Source organism: Paecilomyces variotii (assembly GCF_004022145.1).
Source record: "Paecilomyces variotii strain CBS 101075 chromosome Unknown C8Q69scaffold_9, whole genome shotgun sequence".
Taxonomy (NCBI): Eukaryota; Fungi; Ascomycota; class Eurotiomycetes; order Eurotiales; family Thermoascaceae; genus Paecilomyces; species Paecilomyces variotii.
This window is the reverse complement of record NW_021167148.1, coordinates 992,086-1,011,293: the sequence shown is the minus strand read 5'-3', so window position 1 is coordinate 1,011,293 and position 19,208 is coordinate 992,086. Positions and strand designations below refer to the sequence as shown.

Below are 19,208 nucleotides of genomic sequence, written 5' to 3'. Positions count from 1 at the left end.
CAAAGATATAGTAACGATCAAATCTATCTGTCTCTTCAGTTATCTGCCCATAACTGCCGCTGATCCAACTATGGCGTAGTTTCAATGAAGCCAACACTGCATGCAGCCTGACTTGGATATTATCAGCGCTCAACGGCTTTAGTGGAGGCTACTACCCTATATAAAGGATACAGAACAAACAACATGAAGCCACTCACTTCCACCAATATAGAATCACAAGCAGAGACACCGGAAGTAGGAAATGCTCAGGAATAGTGGCGGGCAGCAATTAATTCAGATGAAGTCCGTGGGCATAAATAATCGATAGATTTCGATACCCTCTAACTCTTCAAGCAATTACGCTCTTATCCCCGTGTCTAATGCTATTCCAATCTCCTTGCTTCCGTGGTCTTGGATCTTAACAGTTATAAAAACCGAATTATCAGGATGTACGAGCATACGTTCCCACATTCCTCCAATACTATGTCTAACGTAGAGTACGTATTGCATTGTAATGTTTCTTTGCATTTTGTTTTCATTGATACATGATGAGCATCGATGGCAATCCAACACAGCTTCCAGAGACGACAAGGGTGGTAAGAACGCACTAGATAACAAAGATTAAGAAACGTCCCGAGATATTCGGGACGGGGAGGGGGAGAGGAGAGTTGGTGATCATGTGCTCTGAGGCAGGAGAAAATATAACATCCAAATACGCCACGATACGCCCAGAAAGAGAGGTCATGTTAGAGCTCTGCTGGCATGCTGTGCACCGTACCTCCACGAGTCTCGACAGATCATCCGGTCCTTTCTCTTCGCCATTGAACGAGGTAAGGTTGGGCGTTAAAGATACATGATTATGAGAAGAGTAGAATCCGATTAGCCAGTGAGGAAAATGTCGGTAAACTATAACAGATATGAAGGATATTTGCCCTGTTTTCCCTCCCGTAGGTCTAGAATATGGACACCGGATATTGTACAGTCGTAGATAAAACAATCACGAAACAAACGACGCCAGAAGCCTAGAATCGCTGAGATGAAAAGCTCTATGCAATGTCGTTTAGAATGTTGTGCGAGTTCGGAGATGAGACGAGCTGCGTACGCTTAGATGTAGTCTCTTCCAGCCTTCTGCAGCTCGATCAATCTCCATCCTCTCGTCTCTGGGTTGTTCACATCTTCAGGTATCCTCGTCATACCGATGGCATAGGTAACAAGTTGCACCTTGTCCTCCATGCCAGCAGCAAGCTCGTTGGTTTTGGCGTTGCGGTAAACATGGACTTCTTGAGAACGGCATGTGACGACGAAAACGGGGATATCACCAGGCTCCAACATACGGGCGTGAGTGACGTCGACGTTTCGGATATCGAGGATACGACCATCGGACTTGAGACCTGCAGTGGTATACTGCTGAGCCAAAGCAGCATAAACGTGAAACTGGGCATCAGAGAGCCAGAGTTTGAGTGTCTCGACGTCTCCCTTGACATAAGCATCCAGGACCTCCGGAAGGATGTACTCTCGCAGGTCCCTCAGGAAAGGCTCGAGTTGGAAACTGGGGTCCATTTCACGGAACTTCTTGATCACGCGAGCTGTCTCGTTCTCTGCAAAGAATCCGGTGACACGGTCGGAGATGCTGCGAGCCGTGCTGATCAAGGGATTCTCAGATTCGTTGTAGGTCTCCTTCAAGGAGAAAAGCCTCTGCATCACAGGGCTAGTGTCCCGGAACTGCCGCCATGACTCCTTCCAGGCGGCATCTTTGTGAACCGTGAGACTCGTACCAGCGCTTGAGAAACGTGTCAGCAACATAAGAATCGATGGACCTTAGGGACGAGGGGCTTATCTTACTTTGGATCTTCCTCCATCTTTTCGACTTTCCGGCGTCCCGACTTGGCCTCTGCCTCTTCGCGGAGCTGTCTTTGTCTGCGGCGCTCCTCCTTCTCAATCCATCCACCATAGCGAGAACTGCTACCGTCGTCGATGGCTTCTTTCACTCCACCGACAGCCGTCTTGTAAGCCTTTGTTTCTCTCACAGGCCGCGTGGCCTTGTCAAGTCCCTTTCCGGTAACAGCGACTCCCTTCCGGATTCCCTTGACGAGAGTGGTATCCCAAGTCCACGCGGCACCTTGTCCCAGAGCCTTTCCGGTGGTCTTCAATGCGGAAGCTGTCTTGGAGGTAGCGGCTCCGGATGCTGCCTCATAAGCTGCACGAGCCCTCTTAACCGACTCGCTCTCAGTAAACTGATGAGCAGAAGAGGCCAGAGCCTTGGTAGACTCGTTCCATTCCTTGGACTTCTTGAATTCAGAACGCAGAGTATCCGTGAATACTTGCCACGGCGTCTTGTCTCCGTGAGGCGGAGGAGGCGGAGCTTCGTCCTGCTTGCTGTCCTCAGACTTGCCGTCCTCAGACTTGCCCTCCTTGCCTTCCTTGCTCTCCTTACTTTGCGATCCCGATTCCGCTTCTTTCTTCTGCTCCCAGCGAGTTGCAGCTGCGTGGAATGGGCGTCTTGCAGGCAGAGTAGCCCATAACGACGTTAGCTGAGAGGCGGGAGGTTGGAGGAAGGTGGCAGAGCTGGCACTCTTTTGTCGGGAATCAGCAAAGAGCCGAGGAGCGGCTGTAGAGTATAGTTGAGCCTTGGTCAACAGGCCCCGGTATGCAATAGCGCCGCCATTTGCACTTCTGGGCGAAAGGAGCTGGTTTCGCATGAGAGCGGTCCTCGCTGCCGCAGAGGGACCGGCCTTGGTTGCGGATATCATGCTCTGCGGATGGGAATAGAAAAAAAAAAGGAAAAAAGGACTATTAAAAGAAGATGAAAGAGATAGCCCAGCCCACTGGAGGTTGACAAGGAAATAGCAAGTCTGGGCGCGTGCTGTATTGCTGTCGGCCGGAAAGCAGCTTTTGATGGCGGAAGAGAAAATGTTCAACTGCGAGATCGCAAGCGCGCCAAGACCCCAAACCGGTAATCCTTTCTTTACGAGTCTACCGAGTACTATGTATCCTAATATGATATATCCTAATAGCTCTGCTGAAGCTGAACACGGTGATCGAGTCATTTTCGCATCTAGTTCGATCTTCACTTCGGATCTGGTGGAATATTTTCCTGTCACGCTGGCTTAGAACTATCATTGAAGCTCATGTAGTACTTATTACTTCCTAGAGGTCTTTCGATAAATATATAGACGACCAACCTCAGACGAAAACGACTTATGCCTTCAATTATGTCATAAAAAGGCATCCCTAGCAGTGTATACAGAGGTTTACAAGAAATTCAAAATACATAATTCATCTTAGTTTTGAGCAAGGCGATCTCTTCGGGTGTGTGGTGTCTAATATTGTGCCTTAGAACACGTGAGGAACCTATCAATAGCATTGGCCCAGATAGTATCGACCATATAGATTAGACTGACACAGGATAATGTACGATTCAATCAGTCTTCCTCTTCTTGTGTTCACGATCTGGATGGGAGAATCCTGTGGTGATGTTAGATATAGTGCCTCAGGCATTCACACCGACGCCAAGACCCAAAAACTTTAGGCGCGATTTCTACAAGTCCAGAGCGAGTGTTGCTACAATCAGCCCCGAATGTGCTTTACTGTCAAGCCTCACACATTCTAGGTTCAAATCCTTTCTTTGTCAGGCAAGGCCGCGAGCCTGTGGACTACATATCCTTCTTTTGCCATCCATCTCAGATATCTTGTTGACCTCCGTCGCCTTTCGGACATTCGATACGTCCGACATCTTTCACGATGAACTTCCAAATCATGAACAGGCTGTCGGCAGCGCTGCCTTCAGTCTGCCAGAGATGTCAGATCCGCCTGACACCTTCGCAGCTACTGCGTCCATTTTCCTCCTCGCGACATATCAATGCTCAGCCTAACACAACATCGAGAGACAAGGGACAGGCGTTGGAGAAGCAGATTCTAGATACCGGAAACAGTCAGCCGTCGGAAGCCAACTCGCCACTGTCGAAGATTACACAATTGATGCAAGGAGAGAAGAGCGGCACGAGTCAGCCCGTGAGCCGTGATTACTTCCGCATGGCAGAGAGTTTGGAGGCAGAGATGATCAAGCATCCTTATGCCGACAGAGCTCCGCCGCACCACCTCCATATCTACGCCCACAAGCACAACACGATTCTGACTCTCACGAGACCGAATGGAAACCCGCTGCTGTCGCTTGGTTGCGGTAACCTCGGGTTCCGCAAAGCCGGTCGATCGGGTTACGACCCGGCATACCAGCTGGCATCACACGTCTTCGGACAAATCCAGGAGCGAGGTCTGCTTCTCGACATCAAGCGCCTAGAACTCGTCTATCGTGGGTTCGGCCCTGGACGTGAAGCCTTTACCAAGGTCCTGCTCGGTAATGAGGGCAGATACATTCGAGGCTTGGTTAGCCGCGTTACGGATTCCACCAGAATCAAGTTTGGTGGTACCAGGAGCAGGAAAGTTCGCAGACTGGGTTAATCTAGATGTCTATTCATTGTCGTCATGGACAAGACGAGCCATATCGATGGCGGTGGGCGACTCGGTTCTATCATCACTTTGTCATGCGGGTTATAGATGCCTTACCAACACGGAAGAAAACGGTGGAGTTATGTGCAACGTTCTTCTGGAGTAATTGTCCGCCTCTCTGGGCAGGGAACCGCGAGAGAACGGGATTTGATTTAGCATGTTCCTTTTCTTTTCTTGATCTGTACAGTATGCATGTAGTATAAAAGACCGGCTTGCGGACGGTGGAATGCCAGCTCTATCCCAACTACAAAATCCCCATTTCATTTTTACTAGATCCAAATGCTGAAGAATGTAATATTTTATTTGAATCAACTCCTGTAGCACTCTTCGTGGGCTATAGCAATAGGTCTTCATCATCGTCGACATCAGACAAGAATCCCCCGTCCCAAAGCGGACTAGCGGCTCCGGGGAGCTCTGGAGTTGCCATCGAAAGGTCCAGGTCGATGTGCTTCAAGTCGCGCCTTTCACCTTACGATCGTCCATCATCGCGGCCGTGCGATATTACAGATATACTAGCTGACATTTCATGTCTTGAGACACTCTGTCTCTTTTGCCCCTCGAATAATCCCGTGGTTTCGTTGCCGCCTGAACCGCTCCAACCAATATCAGCCGTTACCTGCCAAGGGCGAATGCGCTCCTCTAAATTTGCGACATCTTGAACAGCGGAGACAACACTCGACGCTGGCTATAAACGGATTGATGAGCGCTGGAATTTCTTCTCCGGGCCGTCCAACGTCGTTTGGATGCACCCACTAAACCCATTCCTGCGTGCCTTCTTCCGAAGCACTGTGCCGGGGCAGTGTATACCGACCCAGAATCACGTACGTGCGAAGAGCAATCCCGGTCTCTTTCAACTCACGACTTAGTGCTCACATCACTTTGCGAATAGGTCTTACTGGTCCCTACGACGGAGTCTCTGATCGGATCGCGCGATCGAGAAACGAATAACTTATATTCCGACCTTGTCACGTCGGAGGAGTTCTTAGGGAGTCATGTACTTCGAATCCCGGTTCCCACCGGCTCTTCCAATGGGAAAGATGGCCCCAACGTGCGGGATAGTCGGGGGAAGGCAAAGCAGGTAACTACGGTTAATGGACGCACAGTCATTATCAAGGAAAACTCCGTTTACAGCAACAAAGGTGAGGTTGGAGTAGCAATACCCTGTCTTACATGCGCTGACACGGGCTTTAGGTTTCAAAACCTTGGGACAGGCTCAACTTCTGACGGATGTCCTGTACTATACTCCCAGCAATGAATCCCAGCCATGGCTCATATACTATATTTCCCGGCCGCTCGTCGGATCTTTCGAACCTGGCAAGATCATCGCGGCAGCCCCGCCTGGAAAGATCCCAAAGAGAAATGGGAGCAACTCTCAAAATCAAGGCAGCGTCACAAATATAGCTACGCTCCCGAAGAAAGAAATAAAGACCTTTGGTGAACTATTAGCGAACTTTCCCATGATAGCGAGACAGATGCAACCTGGCTTGGAGAGACTGTTTCGCGAATTCGGAAAGGAGCTTGGAAAACCGTTGCCGCCTCCCCCCTCTCCGTCACCGTCCCCATTATCGAATGGGGAAAGCAAAAGACGTGATAATGAAGGCCCTTCCCTTCGTGTCCCATCCCCGGATCGGGGGCGTCTCCCATTCAATTCAGAAGAATACTTCGAAGATGATGAAGACCTCATGAGGCGCAGCTTGGAGACAGCTGTCACTGCTGCAATAGATCTCTTTCGCTTGGTGGATAAGCAGCAGCTTTCATTACTCGGTGCCACAACGGATCTGACGGGCCCACTTGTCGAACGACTTATTGAACGCTACGTCGCAGAACAAGTTCACGAGTCACTACTCTTCCCTCGACTATGCAGTTTCCGGCAGCCGGAAGACACAGAGCTCGATGTACGGATACGACAGATCGAGAACATTGATGTCTCTCAGGTTGGGATCTCCATCGAAGGAGGTCGAGAACGAAAGCAGGAACTGATCCGCAGACTTGGTAGAGGCGTGGAAGAGTTTCGAAAAATGACGGAAGCCAAGTGTCCGCAAGATATGCTTGAAGTGCTTCTCGCCACTATCAAAGTTATAAGTGTCCCCGAGAGCTACGACGCAGAGAACTCGTCGACATCTGAAAAGCAGGCACCAGTGACCGTTAATGCAGATCTTTTGGTGTCAATGCTGCTCATCGTTGTCATCAGAGCTCAAATACGTCATTTACAAGCCAGGCTACTGTATATGCAGCATTTTATCTATATCGACGATGTTGAAAGCGGGGAGATGGGCTATGCTCTGAGTACTCTTGAGGCTGTTTTGACTTATCTGGTCACGGACTCTGGGGGTCTTAGGCGGGCCAGTTCGCGGAATAAGCGTCTTTGGAATGCTACGAAGACGGGGAAGATCTCAGAGATGAAGGCGATACTGGAACCGGACGGTGACCATGACTCGATAGATGATGCGCCAAATGAGCCAGAAGGGAAATCAGTGATGTTCCTAACCGATGAAGATAAGGACGATGTTGACGGGCTATCATCGCGACTCTCCGGGTTTGGTGTATCATCTGACGTAGGCAATAGCGTGACGGATGTCGAAGAGGCGGAAGACAGACCTTCTTTGGCTCACGTATTCCCTTTCCAAACATGGTCGGATACGGTGCCGAAAGAACGACCACGCCCTGTCAAAAAGGTGTCAATGGACGTCCACAGTCTGTCTGGGTCATCCGTGATATCACACGTCTCGCGTACGACCATCGGGTCGACAATGAGCTGTATTGAAGGAGATAGCTCCATTGAGACTCTCACGAAAACGCAGGATCCATCTGGCGATTCTGTTCTCATGATGGCAGTAGAGTCGCGCCAGCCCGAGGCTTTGAGATACCTTCTGAGTCTCGAAGAGTACTATCCACTGGAGTATGTTCTCGAGGACACTAATAGTGATGGTACGACACTGTTGAGTGCTGCTGTCCAATTAGGTCATACCGAACTTGTTGATATCATTCTTGACCTCCTCTTCCGAAATTCAAATGAGGACACGGTGGTTTCCTATCTATCTAAATCTGATATCCGTGGGCGGACGGTTGCTCACTATCTCTTCAGTGCGCCAAGTCTGATGTCCAGGCTCGGGCGACTTCTCCCATGGCGTCAACAGGATAAACATGGACAGACGCCGCTATTTGCGCTCTGCAGATCATACGACCACCCTGACTATAAAAGCATGGTGAACGAAGCTCTGACGACCGTTCGGGAAGCTCAGGGGGGTGGAAGACCTCTTCGGTTGGATGAACACGTCGATGCAAAGGGCAACACCCTGTTACATATCGTCAGTGATCCCGAAATCACACTACGAATCCTGCACGAATGTGACTCAGATCCGAATGCTACGAATGACAAGAAGTTCACGCCTCTAATGATGGCCAGCAAATATGGGCGTATCGATCTTGTTAGGACGTTCTTCTCTGATTCGAGAGTCGATGTCTCTATCAAGGAGGCACGTGGTTTGACCGCAGTTGAGCTTGCAAAGGATGATGAAGTGCGAAATAGGATTGACGACCTTATCCTTTTCTCTAATCCTCCATCGTCTCCCTCGGACCCCTCCGGGCGCATCACGACAGTTGTTCGTTCATTCTTTGTTGAGGATGCCACGGTTCGCTTCATACTCAAATCCGGTGCGCCAACTCCGCCATCAGATACTCCCGATGAACTATCTCGTCCAGGCTCGACGACTTACACGGTCACTACCTGTCGGCGAACTTTGGCTGACTTTGAGAATTTGGCCAAGTGGCTCTCTGTTGAGCACCCGGCCTCCTACATACCTAAAATCAACGACTTTCGCACCCCCTTTCAGATCCATTCCAAACCCTCTAGAGCCGTGCTCCATGACATGCAGGAAAAGCTTGATAGATTTTTGAAGATCCTGCTCGCGCATCCTACATTTGCTACGCATGAAATGCTTTGGGAATTTTTCCTTGTGCCTGAAATGCAGCCTGAAATGATGGCGGACAGGTCCCGCCGCAAAGCTGCAGTTCTTTCCGAATCTATACAGGAAGACTATGCTCCTGTCACGGTTGAAGGGATCAGGGATACGGAACAATTCGTCTCTCATGCTCAGGATATGGTCCGTGCCGTTCATGCTAACACGCGGAGCTTGATTCGACGTGGCCATGCTTTGCAACATGCAGTATCAGATTTCGCAGATGCTGCCATGCTATTATCTACTGCATTGTCGACTCTCGGGGAACCCACGAATGCTCTTCCAAGCTCTCACATCGAGGCGTTTTCCCGATATGCGAGTTATGTCTCCACCTCCTCTTCGGATTCATCACCTCTTATTCAGTACCTCACTGCCATCACCTCGACACATAGTACCACATCTGCCATTCTAGCTTCCTTGTCTCGTCCTCTATCGCTGATTTCCGAGCTGGCATCCACCAACCGCAGCCTTGCGCGATCACGTTCCTCACTGGTCTCGTCCTCTCTTCCCCGGAAATTCAACATCAACCTTCCTGGGCTTGAAGAATCGAGGCAGAAATCAGTCCGTGACCTGGAGCAGAAGATCCGGGATTCTGAAGCGCAGACCGCACGGCTTTCACGAGAGATTACATGGAATAAGGATGTGGTAGTCGGCGAACTGGCCGGATGGACAACCTGGCGGGAGAAAGTTGGAAGGGAAGCTATCCGCTCTTTCGTCAGGTCAACTTTAGTGAGGGAAAAGGAGCGTGGGAAACGATTAGAACGTTGTCTCCGAAGTGTGAAGGAAATGAACTCATCATAGAATCTAGATACGACTTTTGATCATGAGACCTGGATTATTTCATCTGTTCCTTTATGGCGATTCACGATAAAGATTTCCCCCCACGTTACACAATTGTATGTTTTACGTCTCACGTCATCTCTCTCATGTCATATCAAATTAAATCAAATCAAACAACCCCCTATTTCACTTCTTCATTGTGTTTCTTCTGATACTTTCTCATTCAATGGTAATGAATATCTGTCTATCTACTCTGAAGCCTTGATTGGCCCTTACAGACGCAATAAGCCCTCTTCAACGGTACGTAGAATAAACAACAGACCGCAACTCTTATTGCTGACATGGCATTCTTTGATATTGTAATTATAGGATAGAACTAGGATCTAGATCCTTTGTATGCTATAACAGATAAATATGGGTTGAGATCCCCGTCCCTTAGAATTATATTCAAGCAATCTAGCAAATCAACTAGGTGGTTCTGTTCAGACTATGCTCCCATCCATTTAGGATTCTACAGATTCATTGATATATTCGAGGGGTGCATCACATGCACTAGATACATATGCTGATAACGGGGTAGTATATATAATACCATTAAGGAGGCCACCAGTATCGTACCCTACTTGTCTACAGTCAAGGAAGATCCACTATTTATTCGCTGAATTTTCTTTATTCTGCTAGCCAGGAAACGTATCGACTTTTTTTTTTGTAGTTACAAATTTCAAAAGGAGCAGACCGTAGCCTTTCGCCGGGCGCCAAGGAAGAAAACCATTACTCCAACCAAACAGTAGGGGGTATTACAACTGACACAAATGATGACGAGAACGACATAGCAGAAATTTGAGGAAAGTATGGCGCGAAGATAGGATCCTTTTGGATTCCGTATGAACACGTGCCTAGGGCCGAGAGATAATCTCAGGCGCGAACACAGCGCTGTGCCAGTGAATCTAATGTCCCATGTGATCAGAGACATTGATAATCGGAGAGGCTGACCACCTCGGAATAAAGGGGAGCCATGACGGATGAGTCGAACCATCGTGAGTGCGAAGGGTCGGTTCCGAGTGGCGGCTCTGGTGTCGAGGAGTCATTGGGGTGCGGTCACGATTGTCACCGGAGCCCATTTCAGCAGACGGGAGGGGAGTATTGTTACTTGGCATCTCGAGAACCGGACTAGGCGTGGGAGGGACCACGATAACTGAAGGGATGAGCCCGGTAACGACTCGGATTTGTGAGTCTGTGCTGTTGGAAGAAGACCCCTGAGAGTCGGTGGGTGTTCTACCAACAGGAGTGTTGCTTCCGCTATTCGTCGAGATGGGAGTCATTTCATGGGTCGAATGTTGCTGTCCAACGGCGACGGTAACAGAAGACTCTGAAGGTTGAATGGGAGCCCACATCGGAGACTGGTGATCTCGCATTCGTGAGGGATAGCCCTGCGCCGTACCGGATCTGGAGGTCCTACCATCTTCAACCAGAGGGAGAACAGAATCACCCAACCGGCCCTGCTGTCGACGCTTCCAGGCCCTGATCCACTTCCTGACATACATCACAAAGACACATACAACTGCTAGGGAGGCGAGAAAGCCGAAGATCACACCGGCAGCAATGGAACTCCGATGGTAACTGGCCATATCGAACTTCCGATAGCTCGTCTGTTGAGCCTGAGCAATGGTAGTGCGGGCTCTTGATGGATGCGAGGTAGTAGCAAATGCTTTAGATGTGCTGGTGACCACCGAAGTGCGACTTTCAGTCGTAGAGATTGTCTTTGTGTCAGAAGTTTTAGATGCCTCTGTTTTAGACATATTCTCGGTCGAAGATTGTGTCGTCTCATGAGAAGACACCAAGGATGCCACTGTCGCTGTAGATTCGCCCTTTGTACTCGTATGATTCTCTTCGGACGTCGTCTCAGTTGGCTGACTAGCTTTTGCGGTCGTCTTAGCAGCTTCTGTCTGATAGCCATCGTGTCCGTTGCCTTCACTATTTTCCTCGGCATCGCTTTCTAAGTGGTCATCAGAGCGTCTGTAGACCACTTTGGCATGCGCAGGATGTTTAGATGAGTTCTGGTACTCCTTGGAAGCGCCGATCTTCCCAGTCCTCCAGAGATCCTTTCCCTTTTCAATCATTGCAGAGCACTCATCATCGCCTGTACCAAGAGGCTGAGGACCAAGGTAATGACAGACTGCGTGTTCAGCTTCAGTCCCTTCATGCACGCGCCAGCAAAGGTTGACAACAAGCACATGCGTGAGAGTAGGATAAGCCAGTTCCGCCGAAGTAGACAGCAGTGGTATAGCCCAAGCAGAGATGGCCCATAAAAGGGCAAAGAGGTAGAGGGCTTTCATCATGCAGCAGTAGGTGCGGGATGGTGATGAAGCTGGGACACATGGAGATGCGGGTTGAAGAAAGGATTTGATATCAGGAGCAATTTGAAAAAATAAACCAAAAAGCGTGCAACGTGTGACCCGCCGAGAACACATCTAGGCAACGCTGAACAATCACGGTGATATCGCTGCGGCGACGATATGTGTAAACGGTGATCAGAAGTCCCAAGTAGATCTGCAGCAAAGCCGGCCTGCACCGCAGCTTCCCGCCATATAAGTGAAGTAGAACAACAGCGCGTCACCACATAGAAAGAACATCCGACATCAGAGGGGGCCATTTATGTTACAGGATCAAAATCTATAAGTAAGCACCCATAGGTTAGTATGAAAAGGCACAGCCTCTTTTGGAAATCCATGATAACATAGTCTGCTTTCCTGCTAAGGACCCAGGTGTGCAGCCCGCAAGCAGCCTCAAGCCAATAACTGATGAAGTACCAAGCGACGTTGGAACCAGGGATCAAGAATATGCATTCGCGACCTCCACAAATCTGCGATGGAGGAGGCTCTGCCAGGACTCATGGGCAGAACGGTCGATATCCCCGTTAGGACTTGGAAGCTACCTCACAGCCGTCGGAGGAATATTGGGGGCCAAAGCATCCACCAACGACTCAAGAAACGACAGTATGCGCTCTGAATTTCCCTCCATAATGCCAAAGGATCGAACCACTGAACTGCTTATAGGATTAGTATCATGAACAAGGCTCCAACATCCTCAGTGTTTTGCTAATACTACCTCTCCGGGTACCTTGAGGAACGATACCAGGTTTTGATTGCTGCTTAACGGATTTATTCATCAATACGATGTCCTCACAAGTCCCCTGCTAGATAATGAACGCGGTAACCTTCAAGCCATCGCTCGGAGCAATGTGGCTGTGGTTGCGTTGGCGTCTTGCGGATAGGCGACCTTTCCGCTGGCGCGACATAGCGAAAGGCTGTGAGTCCTAACAATAGATCAGAAATATCTTAGCTTGCGGCACAGGGACCGATGGATGAGATGCAATTTAAGCATATCTCATGGGTCAGATTCCTACCAGATATTGCAGCAGTGCTGTATCTTTGATGTTGCTCCGCAGCATCACCGCATACAGTAGATAGCCCTAAACCCTAGTTTCCCGTTTCAGTCTATATAGTCACAGGGTCCCATCCTGAAATGCCAGGCTACGTCATGATCTTGGCTGTAGATTGAATGATGCTGCCTGCTTATCGCTGAAAGTTATATAAACGAGATCTCAGATCCAAGGAAGTTTAGGTTCCATCACTTTTTGAAATCTAGACAAGAAACCCGTGCCTCTCGTCATTTCACAGCAATACATAAGTATACATAATTAAAGCTACCACTCATTCATAATGCCTCTCGTCGTTCCAGGGATCAACTCCTCTTTCGGAGATAAGTCGGAATGGGTGAACAAATTGATGGGCAAGAAACTCACCGACTCTACGACTGATGCTACTGTATGTGTCTCGATTTCGAGTCGTCAGCTTGGTTTTGTTCTGGATTTACTAACTCCATTTGTCTTGTATATAGTCCTTTGCAAAGAAGGATCTCCCCCAGACTCACAGGGTGGTTAAACAGGGAGATATGACAACCATGGACCATAACCCGGATAGGTTAGTCTCACTAGTTGGCAGCGATGACATATACCTGCATCTGCAATTGTCGTCTCATTGGGAGATTTGCTAATACTTAGACAACTTCTACCAGATTGAACATCCATGTGGATGACGATGGAACCGTTCGTGATGTTAGGTACGGCTAAAGCTTGAGGAGGAGGGTGATCTCTTTTATTTCAGCCACCTTGGAGATTTTGGCCCAGTGCCTCTATCTCTACGTATAATGACGATTTCTGGGAGATTATCCCAAGACGCTGTATTGTGACTAATATTGAGCTATGATGATTTATGGGAGTTCTTTACCTATGTGTAACGACTGAAGATGGCGCAGAATGACACAATATAAAGCGACTTGTTTTTTAAGCTTGTAATTGATACCGATATTAAAGGCAAAAGCAACTCGTAGTTTCAACCATGTAGCAGGCTGGTGACTGAACAGCTCTTCGAGTGGGACTGAAATTATATGGTCCGTCTTATCAAGACAGTCACGTCAATCTTCATGGCACCGGGCTACCGATGTATGTTACCAGTAACATCGTTTGAGTCTGTTCAGATGCAACCAGTATAAATAAATATCTGGCAATGATCCTCTCAAGACGCATTATGTAAGAAGTGTCAGTCAGAGGATGCTACAAATACATATTGCTGCGGACGGACATGTCCCTTCGCGGATTATGACGAATCTTCGTCGGAACTATAGGCTATTAACCCTGATAATGGTGCAGCAGCTTTGGCCACAGGAGGACTGGGCTGCGAAGGTGTTTGAGCTTTTTCTGGGAGCCCTTGTGCCGTTACAGTGGCTGCTGCCGGCCGTGACTGGTTCGTCGATGGTGATATCGATGACTTTGACCCCTCTTTATTCTTCTCGGTATCTTCCTTGGCGGACGCAGAGCTGGCTTTCCGCTCCGTAGAGCCAGAAGCCTCCGCCTCTTCTGCCGCTGATGACTTGCGTCTTTTCCCTGGGATCAATGATTCCTTCTTCTTATCACGCCTCCTTTTCCGTCCGGAGATCGCCCATTGCTCCTCTTCGCCCGGGGATCCTGCCCCAGGATTGGCTGTCTCTCCAGATGCTGTTTCGAGTAGGGCTTTATCGGCTTCTTGGCGCTGACGGTGGAATGCTTCCAGCTGCTCAGCGGTCTCTTGCTTGACCGCAGCCTCTTTGGCTCGCGTCGACTCGAGGAGCGAATCTAGAAACTCGACCTCATCCTCATCCAGAGATCGAAATTGGTTCTTCAGTCGAATCGACTCTTCAAAGGCCTCTTGCTTGGCCACTGTATGACGGCAAGGGTTTCACCCTGATATGTTAGCCGGAGGTCATGGAGAAGTGCGGTTTTTCCTTCCATGGCCGTGTCATTTATTCATCATCATCGAAGAAAAAGAAAAGGAAAGAAAGGATGGATAACATCACGTCGAATTGTTATTGTTGACTACAATGATTCATAGTAGTGGAGGCGAAGAAACAATGCTATTGAGCACAACTCACTCTTGTTCTGCTGCAGCACTTCATAGAGACTCTTCCCATCGTTCTGTTTTCCTATCTCCGCCTTCCGTCTCCGCTCTTCCTCCAATTCCTGCTGTGCCCGGAGCCATTCGTCATCGCGAGTCACAGGCTCTTCGTTGGTCCCTGCGGATACAAAGCCGGAAGACATCTTCGCAGGCTGATTTTACCCGTAGGGGCAGATCGGTTCTGACCTGGTGGGATGGGTTCTAGTGCGGTTGCGACAGGTGGGTGCGCCGTCACCAAGTGCATATAACTCGGGCCAGGATAATTTCTAAGCAGTGCCTCGTCCCTGGCAGCGGCGTATCTAACTAAGACAGAGACGAATTGCGCCTGAACTTCACGGAGAAAGTAGACGGTCTTAGCGGATTCGTGTGTGGCTTGCCGCGGCAGAATTAGCCAGGCGGTGACGTGACGTCAAACTGGACGTATCTGCAAAATCACCGAAGGCAGCTCAACCCGCCGGTAAGGTTCTTTCTGCCACTAGAGTAGATAGATAGATAGATAGAATAATACACGCTGGTGTCTGTGTATTCCCTTTTAACCGGTGAGACACTAATGAAACCGGTATCCCCAATGGCCCCTGGTAGACATGCGGTGCCTGATTGAGCAATCAGATAGCATAGCATTTTCTACTGGGTCTGATCGGCCAATTCCCCTGTCGAAAGCTTGGGTGAACAGCTATGCCCTTTTTACCCGATATTGGGCCCATTCGGCTTGAATATTAACCAGCAAACGGTTGATCCTCCGACTAGAAATGGGACGGCCTTCCCCCACCTTCTGGAGCCACCAGGAGGGGCGTTGGAAAGCGATTACCTGCAGTGACTGGCGCGTTGCCCTCTCTGGATTGCCCCTCATTGACGATTGCGATACGGGCGCTCGCGTTGTTGCTGTGCTGCTCGTTCCCCGCCAATGCGGACTCTCGCTCGTGTTGGCTTCCCCTCCCTTATAGAGGGGGGAAGCTCCCTTCTGGCGCAGTCTTGCTCGACTTTCTTTCCAGCATCTCTCCGTATCACTCGATTCTCTTCGTGTTACAAACATAGGTTCTTCGAACATAGATTTTTCTCTCTCCAAACACGCAAGATGTCGACCCTCGATCACACCAAGTAAGCACCTCTGCACATAATCAACAAAGCGCCAGAAACTTATCGAGATCTTGTACAGGTTGACTTTCACCCTCAACACCGGCGCCAAGATCCCCGCCGTTGGTCTGGGTACCTGGCAGTCCAAGCCCAACGAGGTCAAGGAGGCCGTGAAGACTGCGCTGGCCAAGGGATACCGTCACATTGACACGTAAGTAATATTCTCTGATCCGGACACTCGAGCGTCCCGTGAAAGAAGCTGACAAGCGGGTGTGCAGCGCTCTTGCCTATGGCAACGAAGCAGAGGTTGGCGAGGGTATCAAGGAGTCGGGTGTTCCCCGCGAAGAGATCTGGGTGACCACCAAGCTGGACAACACCTGGCACCACCGTGTCCAGGAGGGTATTGACTCCTCCCTCAAGAGCCTTGGTCTTGATTATGTCGATCTCTACCTGGTGCACTGGCCCAGCTCCACGGACCCGAATGACAAGAAGAAGCACCTGCCTGACTGGGACTTCATCAAGACCTGGTACGTCCCAATTGTTATTTCCCGTGGAGATTTTCATGGCATTAACACTAGAACAGGCAAGAGATGCAGAAGCTCCCTGCTACCGGCAAGGTCAAGAACATCGGTGTCTCCAACTTCGGAATCAAGAACCTGGAGAAGCTCCTGAACGACCCGAGCACCAAGATCGTTCCTGCGGTCAACCAGATTGAGCTGCACCCCAATAACCCATCGCCCAAGCTGGTCGCCTATAACAAGGAGAAGGGCATCCACTGCACAGGTTACTCTTGCTTGGGATCGACCAACTCGCCTTTGTACAAGGACCAGACCCTCCTGACGTTGGCGGAGAAGAAGGGCAAGACTCCCCAGCAGGTTCTGCTTCTGTGGGGTCTGCAGAAGGGCTGGAGTGTCATCCCCAAGTCCGTCAACAAGGAGCGCATTGAGAAGAACTTCGAGCTGGACGGCTGGGAGCTCTCTGAGGACGAGATCAAGGCGCTGGACAACCTGCCCGACCGTTTCAAGGTCTGCGGTGACGACTGGCTTCCTGTCAAGGTCTTCTTTGGTGATGACGAGTAAAGGCCTAGTACCTGGCACGCGCATAGAAACATATACCCGAATTGTCTTAAATTAGGTACCTACAGACCCAGAGTGGTCATACGAGCGGCTTATGTTATGTTCCATCATAGACTTGATGACAATGAATAGACTTCTTTCATCACCTCCGCATGACAATAGCTCTTTCTTGCAGTACATTAGCATATTGGATAAAAATAATTATGATCGTGGTTTTTTAGGGAGATATCAGAGACTAGAGGGAATAAGCCTCCCGTTTCAGTTTCAGTAAGTACCATACTGAGTACTTAAACCAACCGGCGGGTGGCAACGGCTGACTCGGAGTCGGGGGTGCACCGCCACATCAGCTGCGCGGAGACCACCCCTCAAGAACCAGGCATCGTCCATCTTGTCTTTCCATCTTCCATCTAACGCTTCTGTCGAGAAACCCATCTCGATATCAACAGCATGGCGCCATCAAGTGGGCACCTGTTGCTCCCCAAGGTTTGGCGGGCAGCCAGGTCAGTATCCCTCTTGCGTCTTTCGGCCATTGACCATAGTTACTGACTCATAGTTCCCGCAGGTTTGCCTACGAGAAGGCGTATAGAGCCCTCAAATCGAAATTCCCTGAGCAGATCCAGCAGGCTCAGCTGCGATTGCAGCCAGCCTATGCTCGAATTACCCCCAAGCAACCCATCAGCCGTGCCGCTGCTATCCGCCAGGCCCGTGGCCGATACTTCTCTACACACGCAGCTGGCAAGCTTGTCAATGCCGCTGCCGCCCGTGGAAGCGCCCCTTCTTACCAGAGCACTCGTGTCGGTTCTGCCGTCAGTCGCCTTACTGCGCAAGCGCCCTTCGCGACGACTCTTCGTCCTAACCTGACGGGTGGTACTCTGGGTCGGACAGCGGGAGGCTATGCTATCGGTGCCGGGCGTGTTGGAGGAGCCCGGTACTTCTCGCATGGGCCGGCGAACCCCGCGCAGGTCATCAACAATGTCTCGCAAGGAGTACGTGCTTTCTTCTTGTCCGGTCAGAGGGTCAGATTCGATGGAATTGATCCTCGTACGGGCGAGAAGCGTTACAAGGCTGTGACTGCTCTCCAGGATCAGACTGAACGCCGCATGGCAGATATCCCACGCGCGAGTCCCGGCTCATACATTGACTTTGAAGTTTCTCCTACCATCACCGCTTTCGGTGTCATGGGGGAACTGCAAAAGAAGCAGGTGTCGGCTGAGGATTTTGAGCAAAACACTCTTAGCTCCGAGGGCCTTCTAGAGCTGCTGTCCGTCGACTTCGCACGTGCTTTAAAGGATTTTGCTGCTGTGCTGAACGATCTGAAGCGTCTCTCGGCACTAGGAGACTTGCCTATCTCTCTTCAAGGGAAATCCACAATCCGAGTGGGATTCCCGGGTTGCGATGCGGACACAGTGGAGCGACTATGTGATGAAGTGGGAGTTGAGAGGGGCCGAATCATCCAAGATGAGGACTTCGAGGTCCGCAACGCAGCTGATCTCGCTCTTCTCTTCCCATTTGCCCCCAGCGTTGCACCTTCATCCGCGGCTGGTTACTTCAATCTGAGAGACCCGCCCGGACAGCAGACTCCACATGAAGTCGACTGGCGCGACATGATGTCTTCAGAACGCAAGACACATCCTTCGTGGATCTACTCACCGCACACTGGAACGGGTCTGGACTACGAGGACGTTGAGATGTTCGGGCCAAACCCTTGGACAACCTCGCCGTCTGGCTATTCTAGCGTCGACATCAGTGAACTGGGTGATAGGGGATTCTTTCCTGAGTTGTCCGTCACAGGAGGTTCTCGATCCGCAGATCATGAAGGTCTCGGGGGGATATATAGATTCATTTCTGAATGCGACCAAGCTGCAGCGGGTCGTTAACTTTTGTTCTCTTGACACAGGCTTCGACAGCCATCTCCTTTTGTTGATTTCATTTTTGATATGGCGTTTTCTGGAATACCTTATTTGTTTTACTATCAGATTAGGTGTGAGCCGTGATAGCGTTGAGAAGAGACCATCATGGCTCCGCTGGATCCGTCCGATAAGGATGTTGATCCGATAGACTGTCGTTGACACTCTCCACTAATACTACTGTCTACTTGATGTATTGCCGAAGCTGTATCAGGGTTTTACGGTCCATAACAGAACAGATTGAAGTTACATACTATGGCTTGCACGTACAATGTAGTCGACGGGCCAAGAATATCTTCGATAATGAGAAAATACTTGAAACAGAATACCCAAGTTAACGGCTCTCATAATACTTAGATGCGCGGGGCCTTTATCGTATTCTTTGTCGATCACTAATTGTACTTTTCCATGATGAGGGTGGAGGGTACCGAGAGT

General features: G+C 49.9%; 8 protein-coding genes across 8 annotated transcripts; 5 read left to right on the top strand and 3 right to left on the bottom strand.

Moving 5' to 3' along the window:
* Positions 1-1,083: 1,083 nt before the first annotated feature.
* On the bottom strand, positions 1,084-2,729 carry C8Q69DRAFT_405866 (TIM23 translocase complex subunit Tim44; the record flags this gene model as incomplete). The annotated part of the gene is made up of 2 exons (XM_028628094.1): positions 1,084-1,759; positions 1,822-2,729. The coding sequence occupies 2 exons, from the start codon at positions 2,727-2,729 to the stop codon at positions 1,084-1,086; spliced, it is 1,584 nt and encodes a 527-aa protein (XP_028483385.1).
* Positions 2,730-3,411: 682 nt separating this feature from the next.
* On the top strand, positions 3,412-4,773 carry C8Q69DRAFT_474695 (hypothetical protein). Its single transcript, XM_028631142.1, has one exon. It carries the CDS (start codon positions 3,721-3,723, stop codon positions 4,435-4,437), a length of 717 nt encoding a protein of 238 aa, XP_028483384.1. The 5' UTR covers positions 3,412-3,720; the 3' UTR covers positions 4,438-4,773.
* A 140-nt stretch (positions 4,774-4,913) lies between these two features.
* C8Q69DRAFT_435717 (putative VPS9 domain protein) lies at positions 4,914-9,593 on the top strand. The gene is made up of 3 exons (XM_028628553.1): positions 4,914-5,306; positions 5,375-5,624; positions 5,677-9,593. The coding sequence occupies exons 1-3, from the start codon at positions 5,229-5,231 to the stop codon at positions 9,243-9,245; spliced, it is 3,897 nt and encodes a 1,298-aa protein (XP_028483383.1). The 5' UTR covers positions 4,914-5,228; the 3' UTR covers positions 9,246-9,593.
* A 578-nt stretch (positions 9,594-10,171) lies between these two features.
* C8Q69DRAFT_446512 (hypothetical protein) lies at positions 10,172-11,560 on the bottom strand (the record flags this gene model as incomplete). The annotated part of the gene is made up of 1 exon (XM_028629136.1): positions 10,172-11,560. The coding sequence occupies one exon, from the start codon at positions 11,558-11,560 to the stop codon at positions 10,172-10,174; it is 1,389 nt and encodes a 462-aa protein (XP_028483382.1).
* A 1,218-nt stretch (positions 11,561-12,778) lies between these two features.
* Positions 12,779-13,579, top strand: C8Q69DRAFT_474687 (hypothetical protein). The gene is made up of 3 exons (XM_028631141.1): positions 12,779-13,051; positions 13,125-13,207; positions 13,302-13,579. Exons 1-3 carry the CDS (start codon positions 12,947-12,949, stop codon positions 13,354-13,356), a joined length of 243 nt encoding a protein of 80 aa, XP_028483381.1. The 5' UTR covers positions 12,779-12,946; the 3' UTR covers positions 13,357-13,579.
* A 303-nt stretch (positions 13,580-13,882) lies between these two features.
* On the bottom strand, positions 13,883-14,859 carry C8Q69DRAFT_508961 (N-terminal domain of NEFA-interacting nuclear protein NIP30-domain-containing protein; the record flags this gene model as incomplete). Its single annotated transcript, XM_028633035.1, has 2 exons — positions 13,883-14,481; positions 14,694-14,859. 2 exons carry the CDS (start codon positions 14,857-14,859, stop codon positions 13,883-13,885), a joined length of 765 nt encoding a protein of 254 aa, XP_028483380.1.
* Positions 14,860-15,791: 932 nt separating this feature from the next.
* Positions 15,792-16,869, top strand: C8Q69DRAFT_487795 (putative glycerol dehydrogenase Gcy1; the record flags this gene model as incomplete). The annotated part of the gene is made up of 4 exons (XM_028632012.1): positions 15,792-15,814; positions 15,873-16,001; positions 16,069-16,317; positions 16,374-16,869. 4 exons carry the CDS (start codon positions 15,792-15,794, stop codon positions 16,867-16,869), a joined length of 897 nt encoding a protein of 298 aa, XP_028483379.1.
* Positions 16,870-17,063: 194 nt separating this feature from the next.
* Positions 17,064-18,984, top strand: C8Q69DRAFT_333746 (hypothetical protein). The gene is made up of 3 exons (XM_028627507.1): positions 17,064-17,133; positions 17,214-17,366; positions 17,429-18,984. The coding sequence occupies exons 2-3, from the start codon at positions 17,314-17,316 to the stop codon at positions 18,741-18,743; spliced, it is 1,368 nt and encodes a 455-aa protein (XP_028483378.1). The 5' UTR covers positions 17,064-17,133; positions 17,214-17,313; the 3' UTR covers positions 18,744-18,984.
* Positions 18,985-19,208: the final 224 nt, after the last annotated feature.